This window comes from Otolemur garnettii, unplaced genomic scaffold, assembly GCF_000181295.1.
Source record: "Otolemur garnettii isolate 467f Iridium unplaced genomic scaffold, OtoGar3 scaffold00028, whole genome shotgun sequence".
Lineage (NCBI taxonomy): Eukaryota > Metazoa > Chordata > Mammalia > Primates > Galagidae > Otolemur > Otolemur garnettii.
The window spans coordinates 4225466-4249495 of record NW_003852423.1 but is presented as its reverse complement, the minus strand read 5'-3'; the positions used below and the strand labels follow the sequence as shown (position 1 = coordinate 4249495).

Below are 24030 nucleotides of genomic sequence, written 5' to 3'. Positions count from 1 at the left end.
CCTGAGACGCTGCTGTATTCCTTGATCACTTCTAGGAGTTTTGTAGTAGAATCCCTGGTGTTTTCCAGATATACTATCATATCATCTGCGAAAAGTGAAAGTTTAATCTCTTCTGACCCTATATGGATGCCCTGAATAGACTTTTAAGATAAAAAATTCAGAAAATCATAGCTTCAAATCCCCTTTCCTTTGGAGGCAGACTTCCCAAAAACTTGTTTCCCAAAGACAGTTGCCATTGACTGCAATGTTCCGCTCAACTGAAGTCAAGGGTAAAGGAGAAATGAGTAAATACAGGTAAAAAAAAACCCATTGTTTTAGCCTTCTTAAAGACATGTGCTTACTATATACCAATAATACTTATTTACCTGCTTTTGTAATTATAATTACAGGCTACTTCACACACATCTAATTTTCATAAGGTTTTGAATGACTGTCTTATCTAGGTTGAACCCCATATTTTATCACATTTATTGTTCTTTATCATTTGACAGAAGATGTGCAGATGAAGACTAAATGGGGAAAACAAAGGCTAGCATATTTACTTATTTTATACTTACATTAACATAGATAACTAGTATTTACTGAGTGCTTACTTCATGCCACAAAAGAAAAAGAAGAAAAAAAAGAAGTAAGTCTTTTTATAGACTCTCTCACTTAATTCTCACCACTCCACAAGGTGACTAGTCCTCTTATTTACATTTTACAGAGGACTGATGTTTCCAAAAGTTCAAGCACGTGCCATAGGCTACACTGTTGGCAAGTTGTGACACCAGGATACTCCAAACACCCAGGCCTGCTGCTCCCACTCATCAATGATACGTCCATCACCTACATTTTCATTTAAACTTTGATGACACAAGTAGTAACACCTAACATTAATGATACTATTATTAAACAAAACTTATAAAAATATCACAAGACAATTTCAAATTAAAAATCCAAATAAAAAAAATGTTATGGATGAAAAGTCTCAAATATATATATACTGCAAAGGTTTGTGGTCTTCAAGCAACACTATTCCATAATCATCACAATTATTTCTAGAACAGTTATTCTGCATGTAGAACTTTTTTCCAAGAAAATTAGACATTATAAAATTACTATGCTAAGAAAAAGTGGTTATCATGGGGAAAGTAAAACATTCAATACTGGATGTTGGAATAATTAACTATTAGAGAAAAACACTGTACAAATACTTGTTTCATATTACCTACCAACAGAAATTTTCATTAGATGAAATATTTAAAAAATAATACTTAAAAATTAGAAGATAATATAAATTAAATATGGTTAAATATCCAAATGAATGAGCAAGCAAATTTTAAACTTAAAAAATGAAATAAACCACTAAAAACCATAGAGGTTCTTACATTACATATGAAGTGATACATTGTTATTTTGAAAGCACATTGAATAATTAGAGGTATATATTGTGAACTCTAAAGAAGCCCCCAAATAACCTGATAAATAATCAAGAAAAAAGGGAGAGACAAGATGCAAATTACCCACACTGGGCAGATAACGGAGTGAAGAAATATATGCCAATAAATTCAATAATCTAGCTAAAATAAATTCCTTTAAAGATGTAAGTTATCAAAACTAATACAAAAGGAAATAAGAAATATAAAGTACCCCATGTCTATTAAAGAAATGAATTCATTATTCAATAGATCCCTACAAAGAAAACTCTCAGTCCAGATGGCTTCACTGATTAATTCTAGCAAATACTTAAGGAGTATTATACTTAAGTATAATAGCAATCATACAGAAACTATTCAGAAAATAGAGAAGGGAACACTTGCTAACTCATTTCATGATGTCAGAGATACTCTGATGCCAAAATCAGGCAAAAATTTTATAAGAAAAATGCTACAGATTAATATCCCTCTTTATACAAGTATAAAACAATCTTTAACAAAATAGTGTCATTAGTCACATGTTGAATCCAGCATACCTATAAAAAATAACACCTCTGGATCAAATGGGGTTTATCCTAGAAATACAAAACTAAAGAAATATTTATCATTTGAAAATCAATATTGTTCGCAGTATTAACAGAATAAAAGAGTAAACCCACATGAAATCTACAAAGCAACAAAAACATAGTTGAAAGTTTGTAAGCTTGAGCTAAGCAAACGTTCTTGAATCAAGAACTGAAACAAATCAATAAATTGTATTTTTTTCTTTTTAGTGTATCTGCCACCAGAATAGTATATATTGTATCTAGTAGGTAGATATTATCCCTCACCCTCTCCCATCCTCCTCATTCTAAGTTTCCAAAGTATATTATATCACTTTATACCCCTTATTTAGCTCACACTTATAAGTGAGAAAAGGTAGTATTTGTTTTGTTTTTTATTCCTTAGACACTTCATTCAAAGTAATTGTCTCCAGTTCATCCAAGTTGCTGCAAAGAATCTTTTTATTTTCATCTTAATGTCATTATTAACCCAATAATCATTGAGCAGCAGATTGTTAATACTCATGACTTTTTGTAAAATTGACTGTTTCTCTTGGAGTTGATTTTTATTTTTGTTCCACTGTAGTCTGAGAAGACACATGGTATGATCTCAGAGAAGGGACCCAAATAAGTTCAATCAGAAATGAAAAAAGAAATATAGCTGTTACAACAGAAAGACAAAATATCATATCTGTAAATACTATAAAAATCTCTACACACATAAACTCAAAAATGTAGAGGAAATGAACAAATTCCTGGAAACACACACTTCCCCAGACCTCCCAATCAGGAAGAAATTGAATTCCTGAACAGACCAATAAAGAGATTGAAGCAGTGATAAAAAAAGTCTTCCAAAATAAACAATAACAATACACACAACAAAACAAAATCCTGGACCAGATGGATTCACAGCCAAATTTTATCAGACCTACAAAGAAGAGCTGGTACACCCATCCTGCAGAAATTATTCTATAATATCAAGAAGGAGGGGATCTGCCCCAGTTCATTCTATGAAGCCTGTATCACCCTGATATCAAAGCTAAAAAAGGGTACACGGATGGTTTGATGTATGAAAATCAATAAATGTGATTCACTACATACACAGAAGCAAAAGAAGAAAAAAAGACCAGATGATCATCTCAATAGACGTAGAAACACCATTTGACAACATTCAGCAGCCTTTCATGATAAGAAACCTTCAACAAACTAGGCATAGAAGGAACATATCTCTAAATTATAAAAGCCATATATGAAAAACACACAGCCAACATCACACTGAATGGGAAAAAGTTGAAAGAATTTCCCCTAAGAACTGAACTAAGACAAACGTGTCCACTTTTCACTACTTCTATTCAACATGGTGCTGGAAGTCCTGGCACCCAAGAGGCGACCGATCAGGCAAGAGAAAGAAATAAAGGAGAGGGTCAAACTTATGTTTTTTGTTGATGTGATGATCTTATATCTAAAAAACCCCACGGACTCCACCATGAGACTCCTGGAATTGATAAATAAATTCAGCAAAGTCTCAGCTTACAAAATCAGTGTACACAAAGCAGTACATTCTATACATCAATTAACAGTCAAGCTGAGAGTCAAATCAAAGACTTAATATCATTTATAAGAGCAACAAAGAAAATATAATACCTATGAAGATACTTAGCCAAGGAAGTGAAAGAACTCCACAAACAGAACTACAAAACACTGAGGAAAAAACTGCAGGTAACACAAAGGAAAAACATACCACACTCTTGGATTGGTAGAATCAACATTCTTAAAATATCCTTACTACAAAAGTGATTTACAGATTCAATGAAACTCCCATCAAAAATACCAATGTTATATTTCACAAATCCAGAAAAAAATAATTCCATGCTTTGTTTGGAACCAGAAAATAGCTCAAAGAGCCAAAGCAATGTTAAGCAAAAGGAATAAATCTGGAGGTATCATAATACTAGACTGTATACTATAAGGCTAGTAACCAAAACCATATGGTATTAGCACAAAAACAGAGATACAGACCAATGGAATAGAATAAAGAACCCAGACATAAAACTATCCACCCATAGGCAACCAATCTTTGACAAAGCAGGCAACAATATCTTCCAGAAACAAAAAGCCCTATTCAATAAATTGTGCTGGAAAAATTTGATAGCTACATGCAGAAGAATGAAATAGGACCCCTATCTCTTACCACTCACAAAAATTCATTCCAGATAATAAACTTAAACTTGAGGGATGAAACCATGAGAATTCTGAAAGAAAATGTTGGAGAAAATCTTCTAGATAATGGCTTAGGCAAAGAATTTATGAGGAGGACCCCACTGGTAACCATGACAGCAACAAAAATAAATAAATAGGACTTGATTAAATTAAAAGCTTTTGCAAAGCTAAAGAAATAAGCAACAGAGCAAATAGACAATCTACAGACTGGGAAAAAATATTGACAATCTACACCTCTGATAAAGGACTAATAACCAGAATTTACAAAGAACTCAAGCAAATCAGCAAGGAAAAAACAAACAACCCTATTAAAAAGTGGGCAAAAGATATAAACAGAGTATTTTCAAAAGAAGATAGACAAATGGCTAATCAACATATGAAAAAATGTTCAATATCACTGATAATCAAGGAATTGCAAATTAAAAACACAATGAAATATCACCTTACTCCAGTTAAAATGGCTTTTATTAAAAAGTCCAAGGCATGGTAGCTCATGCTTGTGACCCTAATACTCTGGAAGGCTGAGGCAGGTGGATTGCTTGAGTTCAAGACCAGCCTGGGCAAAAATAAGACCTTGTTTCTAAAAATAGCCAGGCGTTGTGGCCGGTGCCTATAGTTCCAGCTACTTGGGAGGCTGAGGCAAGAGGATCACTTGAGCCCAAGAGTTTGAGCTTGCTGTGAGCTCTGACACCATGTCACTCTACTGAGGGTGACAAAAAGAAACTCTGTCTTAAAAAAAAAAAGTCAAACAGGAGATACTGGCATGAATGTAGAGAGAAAGAAGCACTTTTACACTGTTGGGACTGCAAATTAGTACAGCCTCTCTAGAAAAGAGTATGGAGATTCATCAAAGAACTAAAAGTAGACCTACCATTTGATTCAATATCATCACTACTGGGTATTTACCCAAAGGAAAGGAAGTAATTTTTATCAAAAAGACAACAGCACTTGAATGTTCATTGCAGCACAACTCATAATTGCAAAGCTGTGGAACCAACCCAAGCATCCATAAATTTCATGAGTGGATTAACCAAATGTGGCATATGTGTACCATGGACTACTACTCAACCATGAAGGATGAATTAATGCTTTTTGTGACAATTTGGGCGAACCTGGAGACCATTATCCTAAGTGAAGTATCTAAAGAATAGAAAAACAAACACTCACTTGCTATTGCATTGGATCTAACCAATGAGCACACATGTACACAGAAGTTAAATACAGTGGAAACCAAGTAGGAGAGAGGAGGGGGAGAGGGATGAACAAAAACCTACCTAATGGGTACAGTGAACACTATTTGGGTCATGGGCACACTTGTAACCTGACTCAGGCATAACAAAGTAATCCATGTAAACAAAAACATTTGTACTCCTACAATAGTTTGAAATTTAAAAATGATAAAAAGATATTTCCAAAGAATTTAATAATGTCACAAAATATATGTTCAAAAGAGTAAATGAAGATAACTAAGATAAGTATGCCTGCTATAGTATCTTAACTCCTTAAAATATAAATACTAAAAGAGACTAGAAAAATGTAGCAATTGTTATTCCTGGGTGGTGACTCTATTTTCTCTTCATCTTTTTCTCTATTTTCCAAATATTTCTGCAATTTGTGCAAATCACGTTTTCATAAAAATACTATAACAATAGAGCTAATATTGAAAGCTTCTGCACAGCCAAGAGCTCAGTAAATAAAGCAAAAAGACAGCCATCAGAGTGGGAAAAGATTTTTGCAGGTTATGCTTCTGACAGAGGTCTTACAACTAGAACCCATAGAGAGCTCAAAGTAATCAACAAGAAAAAAATAAATAATCCCATTTCTATGTGGGCAAGAGACTTGAACAGAAACTTCTCTGATGAAGACAGGTGCATGGCCTACAGACACATGAAAAAATGCTCATCATCCTTAATCATCAGAGAAATGCAAATCAAAACCACTTTGAGATATCATCTAACTCCAGTAAGATTAGCCCACATCACAAAATCCCAAAAGTAGAGATGTTGGCGTGGATGTGGAGAGAAGGGAACACTTCTACACTGCTGGTGGAAATGCAAGCTAATATGACCTTTTCAGAAAGAAGTTTAGAGAACACTCAAGGAACTAAAAGTGTACCTATCATTTGATTCTACAATCTTCCTACTAGGTATTTATCAAAAATCATTTTACAACAAACACATTTGCACCAGAATGTTTACTGCAGCCCAAGTCATAATTGCCAAGTCATGGAAGCAACCCAAGTGCCCATCGATGGATTAACAAATTGTGGTAAATGTAACCATGGAATACTATGCAGCCATAAAAAGATGGAGACTTCACATCTTTTATGTTTACCTGGATGGAGCCGGAACGTCTTTTTCTTAGTAAAGTATCTCAAGAATGGGAAAAAAAGTATCCAATGTATTCAATACTACTGTGAAATCAGTATATAATCACCTACACATTCATATGAATGGCAAAACATAACTATAATCCAGAAAGAAAGAGGACAGAGAGGGGAGGGGAGGGCAGACGCTGGGAGAAGGGAGGGTATTTGGGAGAATCCAACCCATTGTGCATAATGCAACGATACATTTCTAAACTATTAAGAATAGAGTATGAATATTTTTACCATAACAAATAAGTAAGCAAGGAGACAGTTATGTTAATCAGTTAGATGTTAGCATTCCACATTGCATATCAAACCGCACATTGTACCCCATAAATGCATTAATGCACACAGTTATGATTTAATAAAGAATTTAAAATAAATAAATAAGAATTCCAATGTGCCATGTAACTTTTAATGTACTGATTTTGAATTTTGATTTCATATTATAATCCACAAGGGTTAACTTATCATGGAGAGAAAGTTCTCTCTATTAAAAAGATCCCAAAGAAGTAAGAAGAGGTTTTCCATAGGAATTTCTGAGTAAAAAGAAATCATGTAACAGTGCAAATAAACAACATTAGGTGGCGTGAGTGTGCCAGACGCTGAGCCACAAAGCAGAGCACTTGCCTGAAAAGAGCTTTCAGATTTTCCGGTAATTCAGTGCGACCAGCATATCCTGGGTTCATAGTAATAAATATTCCAACTGATGGCTTCAGTGTGATAGCTTCCCCAAGAAATACAAATCTACCATAAAAAGAATGTTGATGAAATTAAATGTGTTCATTGAATATGAATGCACAGTGACAAATGCAAACCACTGCAAAATGCAAATTATTATTAGGAAGCTGTTTGTTCTGTGTGATTTTCTGTAAAATTCACAAGCTTACATATTTTGAATGTTTTGAAGCATGTTTATTAAAAATATGCGCGCTCTCTCCCCCCAGAGGAATTACAAATATGGAAAGTATTCTTTTTTAATTTTAGCATAGCCATAGTATCCTCGAACATAAGAAATGGGGATTTGACTACTTTAACATTTAATGAAAGGGGATGGCATTTTTGCCTTCACTGTGGGCTGCAATTTCTTGAGTGGGACACTGCATAGACTGAGAATGCCCATGTTAAGGAAAGAAGGAGACCCCCTGTTCAGTTTTATTTTGTCTATTTGCTTGCCCTCTGTCTCTTCTTCTTTCTTCCCTTCCTCTCATTTATTCAACCAATATCTACTGAGTACTCCTGAGAAACAGAATAGCATATGGTTATGATAGTCAGCACTGGAGCCAGACTACAAGAGTTCAGAGTCCAGCTACAGCACTGTTGATATGTTAGTGACCTTCTTCACATTTCAGTTCCTTCAACTAGTTAAGTAAAGAAAGATAATAAAATGACACCCCTCATTGGACTGTGTGTGGATTTCAGAGATTATGAATATAAATGGCTTAGAGTAAAACGGCATGGTATACACTCGACAAGCATTAGCTATGACCATTGCTATTATTTTCTTTGAAGGCATTTGAGAAGCAGGGAAAGATTTTCAAAAAGACTCACAGGGCCCCAGTGAGAGGCCAGGGCAACAGAACGGTAAGGTGCCATAGATGCCAAACTGGCAGACAAATAGAAGAAAACTTTGAAATGAGTCTAAATGAGAGGCGATAGAAGGCCGACCTCTTGTTGAGAATGGGGAGAGCTGAGGTGGTTAGGGAGCTGGGTCTGCATCACAAAACGATGGGAAAAAATACCAAGAAAGAAACCACAATGTTTAGGGTAAGAACTTCTTACATACTAGGTAATTAAGAGCAGATGGATTTTTTATAGTTAAGATGAAAAAATGGAAAAATCTTCACTTCCCAGAGTGTCAAGCTATGGAAGGCAAATAGGCCAGATGAGGCTGCTTCCAGAGAGATGGCTCCTACCTGTCCTCCCACTGTACATCACCTGGGGAGTCACATTTGAAGATGTGAACCTCCAAGAGAGAGCCAGCAAGATGCTGGGAGCCTCTGTGATGGAAGCATGGTTTCATCTCTTAAACCCTCAAGTGTAAAGTGAATTTAATAACTCTCGAAATCATGAAGGCGCTTTGCTCTCTGCATATGGATCAGCGCAAGGATGAAGAGAGAGGACTCGGACATGCTGGCAGAGGAGACTATTAGGAAGTGTGGTGGGGAATTTTTAGAATCATTGCATGGATCAGTTACATAAATCTCCATAAGAAAGGATGGCCTCAAATGACATCTGGGTTACATCAGATAATAAGATTTTTACTGAAAGTGACATAAAATATGGCTGGGGATGTAAGAAGAGAGAAGCGAACTTCTCTAACATGGCATTAGAGCAGAGGCAGGCCAGGCAACGGACATGTGGTCATAAAAACTGGTGTCCCAGGCCCATGTGGTGGAAGGACTGAGAAGCTGCTAGAAGGTAGAAACATCCAGATGTATACACAGATAAACTGGAAACTTCTATGGCAGGTTCGCAATTCCAAGAGACTACAGATAACCCTTCCCTGACTGAGAGATTGACAATGTTCCGGTGCACAAGAGCCAGCTGAGCAAAATACCCCAAAACGTGCGACAAATGGGGAGGCAGATAAAGGAGGTTGCACTGCAGACCAAAAAAAAGAAGAAAAAAGTCCCAAAGAGAACCAGAGCTGTACTGTGTACTATGCCATTCATTTCTTAAATTAAGCCATCAAACAGTGCCAGCTATGTTTTGCCTTTTGGAGTGTGGTGTCATGTTGAGAGGTAGTTAGGTTGTAGATGTACTTGGAAAGTTTTTGGCCCAAGTTACTGAAAGAACAAGAAGGAATAATCTCCTGGGATGGAACACCTAACAGAGCAGGTGTTGGTGGAAGGACTTGGGTTTTTATTTTGGAGGTATTCAATATGAGAAGCCATTGAGGCAGCAGAGTGAGGGATCCAACAGGCAGCTGTTGAGGCAAATCCAGAGGTCAGGGGAAAGAAGTCCAGGCATCTGATACTCAGCAGCACAAACATGGGCTTTAAAAAACCCCTGGGTCTGGATGAAACCACCAAGGGAGAAAAAATAGAGAGAGAGAAAATGAGTTCAAGGACTGAGCCCTGGGGTGTCTGAAATTAATGTGTTAGGATATAATAATAATAAAGTAATAATAGCAAAGACTATCATGGTACCATGTCCAGACACTTGTCCAAGTGATTCACATATGATCATCACAGTAATCTCTACGATAAGGACTCTTGTTTTCCCCGTTCTATAGATGGGGGAAAACAGTAAGGAAGTAGCCATAAGGGGAAAGAAGCGGAGAGGGTCCTGACGCCCACCTGGAGAAGGTGTGTCCTGCAGCATGAAGTGTCTGACTGTGCCGAGGCCCCCAGAGCCCAGAAAGATGGGGACTGAGCACTGGTCATGGGACTTAGCATCACAGAAGTCGTTTGCCTTTTAAGAATTTAAAGCAATGTAATACACCTTTGTTGTACTCAACACTTAAAAACCACTAATAAAAAAACGAGAGGGTATTCCAAATAATTCCTCAGAATAAACTGGACTCTAATCCATTTCATAAGACAGGGAGAGACAGCAATAGCCCGTGCAGGTGAGGTTACCCGCATAATCCCAAGTTATTCTTTCCAGGCCACTCACCTCTTTCTCCCATTTCTGATGGCATCATGAATCATTTTCACCTGCACGGCCACCACCGACAGGACTTCCACGGGGATTCGGTTGAACTCATCAAAGCAGCCCCAAGCTCCTGTCTGCACCAATCCCTTGTAGATATTTCCTATGGACTAAATGATGGAGCAAAGCATTCAGAATTTAACAGAAGGGGGCTTTAAGTTGAATCATTCCCAATCAGGAATAATGTTGTTAGAACACATTATTGTCCACATTAGAGTGTTTTATTACTAACTTACTTTGTAGTCCATTTGCTCTGAACAGTTGAATACATAAACCATCATGCCAAGGGCACGTCCAAGGTCCTTGGTGGTTTCTGTTTTTCCTGTACCCGCTGGACCGGCAGGAGCCCCACTCATGGTTAGATGGAGTGATTGAGTTAAAGTAATGTAACACCTTTAAGCAATAAAAAAAACACAAATATTACAGTCTAACATGATTTTGTTGTTGTTGTTGTTGCAGTTTTTGGCCAGGGGCTGGGTTTGAACCCCTACCTCTGGCATATGGGACCGGCGCCCTACTCCTTTGAGCTACAGGCACTGCTATAAAACATTAGGGGCAACTAATTCCTTGGGTGGGGGGAAGGCTTAAGAAGCCAGGGTTTGGGATACTAGCACAAGGCATTCATATACTTCTGATTTGTTCACGGCAATATCGAGCCAGAAAATTTTCTACCAAATTTATTTTTAGGTTCTGTGTAAAAATATAGAAAAGAATGTATTGCTTTATTTGTTTATTGTCTCATTTCCTAAGAGCTGTGTGTCTGAATACAAATAGCACTCGACTGGTGATGGTATTGAATTTCTAATATTTCTAAGTAAAGATACTATGTATATGGAATACAACATTTCAAGCTATTGTTTATAAAAGAACATCACAGGTGACATCTTGGATGATGAGTGAATCAAACACTGACTGCATTAAACTGCTACTTAATGAATACATTAAAAGATGAGATATATAAATTTATATAATACACAGTATGCAAATGAATAAAGTAAGCATAAAAAGACACAATTTATGGGCAGCGCCTGTAGCTCAAAGGAGTAGGGTGCTGGCCTCATATGCTGGAGGTGGTGGGTTCAAACCCAGCCCTGGCCAAAAACTGCTTAAAAAAAGAAAAAGACACAATTTATGATGATCAAATGTATTTTCAGAATTTATTTTGAATGTATAATTACAAGCAGTTAAATTACCATAATACTTCTTTCTGTAGGTAAGACTCACAGGTTCTTAGAAAATTATGAAAAGACAGAATTTAATACTGAATGAAAAAGGGAAAGACAAGTAAACAACAAGGACCCCAAATAGCTGTAATCTTTACTTGTGGCTTTGTTGGGTTTATACATTACTTTGGCTTAGTACAGTCAGTGAACCTAGTGGAGAGACGTGAGGGTAGAGGACAGGAGACCAGGAACTAATGTCGACTTTGCCAAGCATCAGAAGCCAATCATTTCAAATCAACATGCCTCGGGTTTTCTCCTCCATAAAATGAGGTAATTATAGGCCACTCCCAGGTGAGAGTGCCCCAGGGATCAAATTCCAACCAATGGGATTTGCATAGACATGATGTGTGCCATTCCTTGGACACCTCCTTGGGTATACTTGACCTGGGCTCTCTCTTTTCCCTTTTCACTGGCTGAAACAAATGCGAAGCCGTGTTCACTGCTGGGCCACTCACCTCTGGACAGTTACACCGCTGAGACCTGTGCTTCTGGGTTATTTATGCCATTATAGCACAGGGGTCTCTCTCTCACAGCTTAGCTGTGTCCTCCTAACCTGTGTTCCAGCACAGTCTGTCAGGTATAAGCTAGGTGACCTAGTCTCTGAACCACACGTGAAAGGAGACCCTAATGAGACCTAATGAAGGTGGTTGAAAGGTGTCATTATGCTAATGTAAACAATTAGCAAATACCCCAAAGAGTGAAAGGAGAATAAAGTGTAAACAATGTACAATACTGTTCACACCATCACATGGACCTTCATCTGATTTTTAACTTCCAAATAAACCATATAGTGACTTTTTAAATTAAAAAGTTCATAAGCTCTCAGTTCTCACATACTGATCAACTTTAAAACACATCTTCCCTTTTTCTGCCATTCCCTGGGCCTCTCTTCTCCATTCATGCATCCAGCAGGTGCCTAACATTTGCAGTTTTAACTATTCTCAAGTAATCTCGTCATGCTATGAATTTTCAGCCCTTACATTGAAAGCAACACATAAATTAACTAATGAAGATGGCGTGTACTTTCAGTTAGAGACAAGTTAAAGAGAACCGAATCAGACAAACAGAATTGTAGAAGCTGTACAACACACAAATGACAAAATCATAAGGAGATTACTATGCCCAAGAACAATCACACAGCTAGGAGAGAATCCCACCAACTCCTCAGAACTACCCTAACAACCTGGCCTCCTAGATTCATACTGACACTGCTTGTACTTGGGTACCAGTGGCTATCTGGGGCTGGGGCCACGATCTTAAGGTCATTTAATATTGGACTTTCTCTTTCATGAAAGCCAAAGATTAAATGTGCTCTCTCCCATCAAGTTTGGAAACAAGAAAATTCATGTCAATGTGACACAGTCATACTTCTAGGACATTCTGGGTACATATTTACTGGGAATCATGCAGCAACGAACTTCTCATAATAGCAATCTCTGACCTCCTTGATACACTTGAGCCACACATGCGTTCTATCCCTTGAACTGGTCGAGCTCCTGTCCACCTTGGAGTCTTTGTGCTTCCTTTGCCTGGTACTCCCTGCCCAGGATGTGCATGGCTGGGTCCGGGCTCAAATGCCCTCTCACTCAATTATAACAGACTCTCCCTGCAGGACCGTTTTTTAACACAGCACCCTATTTTTGTTACTGCACGAGGCATATGTTACCATCTGAAATAACTGTAACTTATTTGCTTACAACTCTTCATCTCCACTCACATGCTACTCTCACCCAGAAAGCAATCTCTGTGTCAGCAAGAACTCTGCCCGCTCAGCACTGGAATATTACTCAGCACAGGACTTCGTAAGTAGTTGTTGAATCATGTGATGCACTGTATGTTCTCCCTCTTCCCTTCCTTTCACTGTAAGTAATTCTTCAAAAATGGATTTGAATACGGGCAATTCCTGGTCATGGTCACGCTTTCCATAAATGGATGCAGCGTGAAGTGGGAGGAGGTGGCGACACGTCCTGATGTCAGGATGCCAGCTTTAGATTGATCTCAGTGATCAAAAATGCTGCCACAGCCATATGAATCCACTCAGGATTTCATGAGAACTCTGTATGCCATCTGTAATTCCATTTCTCTAATTCAAATCTCCTGACCTTGTCTAACTAAAACTCAGCACTCGCTAGCTGACAAAATTAGTTCATCTACATGCTGCTTTCGTTTCGTTTCCCAATTTGTGTTCTCCCATTCCTTCCTTTTCTTTCTTACAGATCTCTGTCCGTGGCTGGGGGAGGTTTTTATTTTTTTTTGGCTTGGTTTCTCCCATCTCACTCCAACTTGTAATTGTTACCTGTCGGTCAGAGGAGTGATCACTAGTCGAGGACTATTTCCTAAATATTCGTAGAAATACTGGAACTGGGCATCACAAATATTAACAAAGCAGTGCTTCTGGGTGTCTTCCCACCGGTGACGAAGTTGAGACAGCCAGGCAAAAGCTTGGGGACTGACAACCTAAAATCATTTCACATGAGACACCAATGATGTTGAGCTGACACATTTATTAATCTGATCAACTCTATGGGTTCACGTTTTATTTCTAAAATTCTAACAAATAGGAAATCTCTTGTAAACAATTGCAGATTGTAAATGCATATAGAGGGTTGAAGACTTAATCAGGAATATATAATAAAAGTTATTGGAAACTAGCTTTTAAGTAACATAATGTCAATTTGTTCAAGCAATGTTTTTTCCCCTTTTATGAATCACCCCAGGGAAATTAGATAATTTTTGTATTTTTTACTCATATTACTGAAGTCATATAGAAAAATATGCTGGCTTGGCGCCTGTGGCTCAAGTGGCTAAGGCACCAGCCACATACATCTAAGGTGCTGGGTTCGAATCCAGCCCAGGCCCACCAAACAACAATGATGGCTGCAGCCAAAGAATAGCCAGGCGTTGTGGCAGGTGCCTGTGGTCCCAGCTACTTGGGAGGCTGAGGCAGGAGACTCGCTTGAGCTCAGGAGTTGGAGGTTGCTGTGAGCTGGGATGCCACGACACTCTACCCAGGGGGATAGCTTGAGGCTGTCTCAAAAAAAAAAAAAAAAAAAAGAAAGAAAGAAAGAAAAAAAAGAAAAATATGCTACCTATATTAAAATGACACATATCCAGGGCAGTGCCTGTGGTTCAAAGGGGTAGGGCGCTGGCCCCATATGCCAGAGGTGGCAGGTTCAAACCTAGCCCTGGCCAAAAAAAAAAAAAAAAAAAAGACACAATCCATATTTTCTGCTTGTTGGAGATATAACAAACTAACTTTTGATAAAATTCATGCTAAAACATTCTGCTTTTAATATACAGATTTCTACTTCATTTTTTTTTGTCATATCAATAACAATATTTTTCATTTCTATTGTTTTCCATCTTATTCAATTCCACGCATTCTTCCAGGTAAAAAAATTTTTTTTCTCATCTCTTTCAAGGTATATATGACCTTAGGGTTTCTGGAGAATCACTAGAAATCACCAAGATTATTGTCTACTAATTTATCTGATGACTACATACGTTTCAGCATTATATACTTATGTATTTTAGATGGTTGAAAAACAGACAAATTATCTCTTTTAATACAAAATAAAGGACATATTTCAAACAGTAGTTCATCCTACTGCAAGAAAATCACCAGGCTGTAAAAACTGAATAAAATATATAAGAAGGTACCAGGTCATATTCAAGGAGCAGTATTATCAAAATGAGAATGTCATGTTTTGCAAGGATTAGTCTTAGATTAACAATTAAAGAATGCTGCTCACTAATGGTCCTGCAACTAGATCAAGGAATATTTATGTTTATAGCTTACATGAAGAAGTCTTTACTTGCTCTTTGTGGAGATAATTAAAATTCACTTTGACTTTAATAAATTGAGAAAATAAATAGTAGAAAAACAATAGAACACATTTCACAATACATGCATGTGTCTGAATTGGGAAAGGAATTATACCACCAACCCCTTAAAAGATCAGAGGAAGTGGGTGATGGTCATGAGGCGTCAACGTTGTTCAGTAGACACGCATGCTTCTGACATTTGTCAGTGGAAATTTGTTTTGGCAAGATAGGTGAGAAAATTTTTCTTTTACATGAAAAACTGCCAGTATCTAAGGAACATGCAGTCTTTTTAAAAGGATAGAGAAGGAAAGTTATTAATACATGGAGAGGATTAAAAATTGCTTCTTTTAAAGAAGTAAATGTCTAGGTGTGAAAGGAAAACACAAAGGCTGACCCAAGCAACCATCTGGAATTATGACCAACACTTCTTTCTTGAAGGGGAGATGTATCAAAGGCACACAGAGATGGTTTGATACATACACCATCTTATTACTGTTGGCTGTATAAGTCACAGAGGTGAGACTCACAGGCCAATGGCCCAAGGTGATTAGGCACAGAGAGATAACATGGTGAATTCTCACAGCTCTTCCATCTGGATTATTTTAGATAATCTGAGGCTCCCTACTTGGCAAAAGCCTTTGGGATATCACTTTGCGAGTCTCTCATCAGGATAATAGATTAGCTAACCCAGATCGAACATGCCCCAAATTACTACTTTTCAGGACTAATTAAAATACACAAACTTTAAGCAAAGAACAACAGTGACTTTTTGGGAAATACTCTGACGATAAACACTTCTTTCAGGAAACAACAGCAAATACATAAAATTCCACGAGCCACTTGCCTTCTGAGAAATCAGTTTTGCCACCACATCTCTGGCATGGACATCTATGGTACAAATTGTCATAATCTTCTGCCTGTCCCCAGGTGGAAGTTCTCCCAGCAAAAGTGTAATCAGTGTATTCAACTGAGAAAGCTATAAGGAATTTTTTTTTATAAAAGGAAGAAAAGGTTATAAATATAGAATCCAACAACCCAATATTCTTCATATTTGTAAGGAATGCTTTAGTTTACAAGTCCGTCTGATTCCAGACAGACTCTCTTTGTCAAAGAATGAAATACGTTATCCCAGCCTATCCTCAAAGACAAATATCACACCTCATAAAATGAAGGACAAGAGAATCTGTGAGTATTGACAAAGGCAGGACCCAGAATTCCTGGCTGCACTGAACTGGTCTTCTACTGACAACTTTGCTGGAAGAGAACGACTACAAATCTTAAGAGGTCAAATTAGATCAGTCTGGGCAACATAGAAAGATCCTGGATCTACAAAACATTTAAAATCTACAGGCATGTTGGTTCAAGTCTGGATTCTCAGCTACATGGAAGGCTGAAACAGGAGGATCATTTGGGAGTTTGAGGCTTTGGTGAGCTATAATCATCACTGTCCTCCAGCCTGGGTGACAGAGTGACTCCCTACTGAAAGAAAAGAGAAAGGACAAGAACAGAAAGGAGAAAGGTCAAATGAGACTAGCCTTTTAAAAAGCATAGTGAGAGCTACCATGTTTCCCAGAAAATAAGACACTGTCTCATATTTATTTTTTCTCAAGAAGACACACTAGGGCTTATTTTCAGGGGATGTCTTCTTTTTATTAAGTATAATACAACAATCTACATTTATTCAAATACAGTTAAGTCATCTTCTGGAACCTGACAGGGTGAGCCGACCTTGTTGGTGGGACTGGCTCTTGTGATGCGTGAACTCCTTTCCCCAGCAGTTCACATGTGTGCAATAGGATGCCTGCGACTGTGGTTACCACACCTGAACCCGGGCACGTGCGAATGGCTGGGAGAAAGGAGCTGTGGCAGATAAAAGGTATTCCAGTCTTTCTTCTCACTCCACATGGAAATGCAGGGCGTGGCTATGCAGTGTATCTGCATGCCCATCACTAGGTCTTATTATCAGGGTAGGGCTTATATTTAACAAATGCATAGAAATCCTGCTCGGGCTTATTTTTTGAGTAGGTCTTATTTTCAGTGAAACACGGTAAGTAACATCTTACCTTTTTCTTTAAAAAGAGATGCACCTAACAATTAGTATTTTGTTCTGCTTTTTCATACAAGATAGCGATGATTACTGGTAAAAATATTAAAAACATAAAACTGAAGACTATTCTGCTTTACTTTTATTCACATATTCCTATTCTTGCTTAGATCCACCGCTGATCTCTTAGATAAGTATTTTTCAAACTACTGGTCTCTTTTCAAAGAATGAAAAGGAATGAAATGGAATGACATGAATGACAATTTGTGGAATTGGATGGAATAGAAATATTGCGTTACGGGTAGTAATGTACTGATCTGTGAAACTTTATTTCCATTTTGAGTGTGTGCATATACATGTGAACCTAAGCGGATATAAGATATTTCTTATGGTGAATTATGGTCAAAAAGGTTTGAAAGATATTTTCTTAGATGGTTATTTTGTTAGTACAGTTATTTAGACATAAAGATTCCTGCTGCAAAGCTTATTTACAAAAACATTCTTTCTGCGTTATTCCAGGTACTGTACTGAGAAACACCACTGCCCCCTTTCCTCTTCAGCTTTGCAAAGGACAGTCAATTACAAGCTGCTGGCACCTGAGAGAGCCAGTAGTGAGTGATGATGACAGATACCCAGATTCTCTCAAACCTTTGTAGCCTACTGTCAAAACCAGGTTCCCTATTGCACTATTATCACGTCCCAGGAAACAGGGGACCCTGCAGAATTCCCTGAGATTGCTATACAGCTGGAGACTGGAGAAAGTCAGACAGCTATAGGAGGAAGGCAGAAGGCAGGCAGGGAGAGACAGGCACAAGGTGTACAGTTTACATGAACGCGCGTGCACAGTACTGTAGGCACCAACTAAGCACAGCTGGTGTCTTCTCATTTCATCCTACGATCATCTATAATCGCCCTAAATTTGCAGATGAGAAAACTGAGTCACAGACATATTAATCATGGTTAGCAGTCTGAGGAGGGGGAACTCCAACCCTGATGGTCTGACTTCAGGGCCAGAGTCTTACCAGTCACATCACATAGACTCCCTGTGTTGGCCTCTACAAAAGTAGAGTTTGAGTCCGAGAAATGCTAGCTGTGCAAGAAGCATTCCAGACAGACTTAAAATCAAACGTAAAGGAAGGCTGGCTTAAAGAAATTTTTAAAAATATGTACTCTAGACTTTCTGGATATACGACAGCTTGATAAGCATTTAATTTACTTTCCCCTCACTCAAGCTTTATTGAGGTAGGACTGAAAAATAAAAATTATATATTTAAGGTATCCAACATGATTATTTTGATATATGTATACATGATGAAATGATTACCACAATCACGCTAACTGCCATAGTTTTTTCCCAGGTGAGAACACTTGAGATTGATCCTCTCAGCAAATTTCAAGTATACAAAACATTATTATTAACTGTATTTGCCATATTTGCATTAGGTCTCCAGAACTTATTCATCTTGGAACTGAAAGTTTGTATCCCAACATCTCCCCTTCCCCACTATCCCCGTAACCACCGTTCTACTCCATTACTATGTGTTTGATGACTTTTAAAAAATATTCCAGCAGCACCTGTGGCTCAAAGGAGTAGGTCGCCAGCCCCATATACCAGAGGTGGTGCATTCAAACCCAGCCCCGGCCAAAAACTGCAAAAAAAATTCCATTTATAAGTGAGAACATACAGTATTTGTCTTTCCACCTGTAGCTTATTTTATATAGAATAACATCTGTCGGGGTCCCACCCTGGGAGCAGGGTTCGCTGAGACCTGTGGAAACTGGTAGTGATTAACTGAAGAATTACGGAGTTAGAAATGACGGTAAAGAAAGAGACATGAGACATAGAGTAGAATTAAAAGTGGGAGCTCAGGGGTCCATTGCCCGTTTGTGGGCTTCTGGCAATGGCCCAGAGTGTTTGCTCCACTCTGATTTTATTGAAGTCTATTTGCCCAGAAGGTAAGATGAGGGAGGGAACAAAAACAGCAGCAGTTTCTCCATTGATCATATCAGCTCCTATTGTTATTATTATTAAACTTAAGGATGGCCTTCAGAAATCTGAAATCTGAGCCTTGTATTGGGAGAGCCTCCTGCTTGAGATCACACGCACAGATTTCTAGGGAGGTGTTAAACTCTGCTAGTTCTTCAATCTCCTCTGAGGAATGGGTGGGAGGGAAGCATTTTCCTCCCATCACCACCACACATACCAGGGTCTTCCTCTGGTATAAGGGATATAAGCTCTTCTTCCCATATCTCAGGGCTGGAGCTACTCCCTTCATCTCTGCCCCAGGCAAATGCAAATCTCCACAATGGGTATCTTCTTTGCCTGTTTAATGGGCAGGAAATGCCCTAGAAGATGTATCTTCTCTAGGACTTGCCATAATCTCTTCTATGGCCATTATTCTCCTCAGAGTGCTCATAGAGCCAGCAGGGTTTTTGTAAGCTGTATCCCTAACAGGCTAGAATCTCAGCAAAGGCAAGAAGCTTGCTAGCAATGGGCAGCTTAAATGTAAACTAGCTGACTTTCCTTTGTTCTGATTCACTCAGCTTACTTTTAAATTTTCCTCTTTTCCTGGGGGTGCTTTCCCTTGCCAAGAATGGGGTCAAAAGTCCTTCAGATTTATTCATGTTGTTACAAATGGTAGGATTTCGTGTGTGTGTGTGTGTGTGTGTGTGTGTGTGTATACTCTGCATTTGTGTGTATGTATAAATGTGTGTATACATTTTCTTTATTCATCTGTCAATAGACACTTAGACTACCATGAATAATGCTGCGACGAACATGGGAGTGCAGATACCTTATCAAGTAATTATTTCCTTTGGCTATATACCCAGAAGTGAGATTGTTGGATATATGGATTTATTTTTCATTTTTTGAGAAACCTCCATATTGTTTTTCACAATGGCCATTAATGACTAACAAAGTAAAATGTCTGCACATTGAAAATTCTAGAACACTGACAAAAGAAATTGAAGAAAACAAATAAATGGAAAGATATTCCATGTCCATGGACTAGAAGAATTTATACTGTTAAAATGTCCATACTACCAGTTTTCTACAGATTCAATGCAACTGAAAATTCCAGTGGCATTTTTTGCAGATATAGGAAAAAAAAAACTTAAAACTTGTATTGAATCACAAAAGAACTTGAATAGCTAAAGCCAACTTAAGCAAGAAGAACAAAACTACAGGTACCATACTTCTTGCTCTCAAATTATGTTATGAAGCTATAGTAATCAAAACAGCATGGTATTGTTTTCAAAACAGATATACATATCACTGGAATAGAGTCCAGAAATAAATTTTTCACCTAATTTTCAATGCAGGCACTAGAAAATACACAACAAGGAAAGGACAGCAGTGTCTTCAATAAATGGTGCTGGGAAAACTGAGTATCAAATGCCAAAAAATGCAATTGAACTCTTAAAACATGCAAAAATCAACTTATAATGGATCAAAGACCTAAACAAAAGACCTGAAACTGTAAAACTCCTAAAAGGAAACATATGGGAAAAGCTCTATGACTTTGGTCTTGGTCTTGGTGATGATTTGGGGGATTTGACAGCAAAAGCAAAATTTAACAAGTGGAGATTATATAAAATTAAATAATTTCTGTATATCAAAGGAAACAATCAAGAAAATTAAATCATATATCTGATATGGGATATATATGTGATATGTTTACATCAGATAGATATCATATATATCTGGTATATGGTATATATCATATGTATGTCTGATATATACCATATATCTGATAAGGGGGTTAATATCAAAAATATATAAGAAATTTGTACAATTCAATAGTTAAATAAATAATAACTAAATAAATAACCAACCTGAATAAGTACTAGGCAGAGGACCTGAACAGACTTTTTTCCCAAAGAAGACATACAATGACCAACTGGTACATGAAATGCTCAACATCACTAATAATCACAGAAGTGCAAGTCACAATGAGAGACCCCCTCACACTCCTTAGGATGGCCATGATGAAAAAGTTAAAAGATAACAAACATTGGCAAATGTGCACATTAATCTACCACCATCATAGCATCAAAGATCATTGATCACAGTAACAGATAGAATAATAGTGAAAAAGGTTAAAATACTGTAAGAATCACGAAAAGGCAACACCAAGACACAAAGTGGGCATACTGTTAGAAAAATGGCCCTGATGGACTTGCTTGGTACAGCATCTCCACAAACCCTCAATTTGTGTAAAAAAAAAAAAAAAATGCAGTATCTGTGAAGTGCCATAAGTGAAACATAGTAAAATGAGGTGTGCTTGTACTTTTAACACATTACATCTAAAAAATGTAGTGAAATTTTAGGCCGGGTGTGGTGGCTTCTGCTTGTAATCCTAGAAATCTGGGAGGCCACGGCGAGTGGATTGCTTGAGCTCATGAGTTTGAGGCCAGCCTGAGGAAGAACGAGATCCCATCTCTAAGAAATAGCCAGGTATTGTGGCAGGTGCCTGTAGTCCTAGTTACTTAGGAGGCTGAGGCAAGAGGATCACTTAAGCCCAAGAATTTGAGGTTGGTGAGAGCTACAACGCCGTGGCACCCTACTGAGGGCAACAAAGTGAGACTCTTAAAAAAAAAAAGTAGTTAAACTTTAATAAAAGCAGATAGATGTGATTGTTATTTCATGCATGATGTGTTCAATGTCCACCATCCCCTAGATTTTAGTTTCTGTAAAGCAAGGACAGTGTCTGTCTTATTCAGGCTTTATCCTCAGAGCCACTGAGAACTGACTCCCAAACAGGAGGTGCTCAATGAGTATTTGCCAAACAGAAGAAAGAATGTACAATAATCCATGCACATGTAAGTTTCCAGACAAAATTAATATACACATTCAGAAAATAGAGATTCTGGCACTGGACATTTTCTCATTAGGGTCAAGATATCCAGTCTTTACAGTATCAAAGCTGACACCATTATTGATACTTAGTTTAAAAAAATGGTTCATTGCAATAACAGGAATAATATTGTATCCCTTGTAAGAACATTTATAATTTTAAGTATGTTTACATGCGTGGTCTTATCCAAGCCTCCCAACAACCTGTGATCTCTACATTATTGATTAGTTTTTCACAGAAATGCAGTCAAATGGAAGGTGATTAAAACTTCAACTTGTTGATATTATACGTACAGCATCATATGTTGGGCATCTTATATTGTGTCTCAAGATTAAACCTGCCCTGATGATATCCTTTTGTAAGTAATAAAACTCTGTAGCCCACGTTATATGATATAGTTATAAAATGTCTATTTTATTCAGGCAGTAACATCAGACAGCAATTATGATCAGTACTATAACTGCATATGTTTATGGTGTGTGACATAGAAAACTTCCCTTGGCGGCTTTTAAGAAAATATATACTGTCACGTAATCAGAACTTATTCTTGCCCTCGATCATAGCATTGTTCCTGATCAAGGAAGCTTTTCTCAAGTCTGTGTCTACAGCTGTCTGAAACTAAAGTGGCTGTTTTCCTGGTACATCTTGACTTTCACCAGTGTATAAACATAGTACATACTTTAAACTAGAAAGAAGCCTAATTAGAGTAAATTCCAAAGGCTTCCATGACCTCACGCTACTGTCCACGTGGCCTTCTATTTCTTCCCCCATCACAGCTGCTTCAAGTCCTCAGCAACTGTTTGATCTGCCTGAAGTCGTCTTCCCTCTGAGCTTTGTATGGTTGGCTGCTTCTCATCCTTCAATGTCTTAGCTAAAGTTTACCTTCTCAAGTTGGCCTTTCCTGGCATTCTATTTATCCTTACACCCTACCCAACATCCTTTATGTTTCCATTTTATTTTCTTTATGATACTTAGTATCCTTCCATTTACTTATCTCCTTGTTTCTCTCCCCCACTTTAACCATAAGCTGTAAAAGAACAAGGCTCAGGTGTGGCTTATCCTGCACCAAGTTCCCATACCCAGCACAGTGGGCCAGCCTAAGGTATGTGTTCATGTCAACACACGCTGAATAAATGAAGGAAGGAAGAAATGAATGACAGCAGCAACACACCCAGGACATCTTGTTCTCCCATTCACTCTAAATGAGTGAATAAGATGACAAATGTGGTCACTATTTCCAGAGCCAATGGGCCAATGAGGAATGCAAATAAATCATATAATTATCAGAATCACGTATCAGCCCTTTGGCTAATGTCAGGGGTAGAATAATTATTTTGCTGGGGCAAGTACAAAGAACTGACAGCACACAAAATTGGGACCTTCCCTAATCTAGCGCTGAGAAAGGCCTTGAGAAGGAAATAGCATTCATGCTAAGACTTAGAAAATGAGCAGAATTTAGGCTGTGGAGAATTACGGGGTTGGTCAACCAGGGAGGCAGCCTTCCAGCCGTGGGAAGCACCTATAGGAGGGCCCAGATGGAGCAGGTGGCCCTGTGTAAAAAGTGAGGTCATGAACCAATGGCAGGACAGGGGGTGGGGGCAGGGACAGTGCAGGCGGCCAAGCTGCCCGGAAGAACAAGAGCCCAGACACGCAGACCTGGTCAGCTCAGGTGGGGCAAGGGGTCATTACCGAAGGGTTCTGCGTGGCAGGGTGATAATCAGATTTGAGTTTTTACAACATTCCTCTGGCTACTGCATGAAGAATGAATTGGAGGGAAATAGGACAGGAGGAAAGAAGACCAGAGGGACAGGGGATGCTCTAGTCCTCCAGGTGAAAGCAGAGAGTGGCCTGGACTAGGATGGCAACAGAGCAGG

At 38.2% G+C, this 24030-nt stretch overlaps 1 protein-coding gene across 1 annotated transcript in view; it reads right to left on the bottom strand.

Moving 5' to 3' along the window:
- Positions 1-24030, bottom strand: part of DNAH11 (dynein axonemal heavy chain 11) — a 357421-nt gene that overhangs the window by 216427 nt on the left and 116964 nt on the right. The window contains exons 31-35 of the mRNA XM_012804394.2: positions 16098-16229; positions 13725-13885; positions 10442-10598; positions 10170-10315; positions 7179-7295 (exon numbers count right to left, since the gene is read on the bottom strand). Of these exons, the coding sequence (XP_012659848.1) occupies positions 7179-7295; positions 10170-10315; positions 10442-10598; positions 13725-13885; positions 16098-16229 (713 nt within the window). The remainder of the gene's footprint in view (positions 1-7178; positions 7296-10169; positions 10316-10441; positions 10599-13724; positions 13886-16097; positions 16230-24030) is intronic.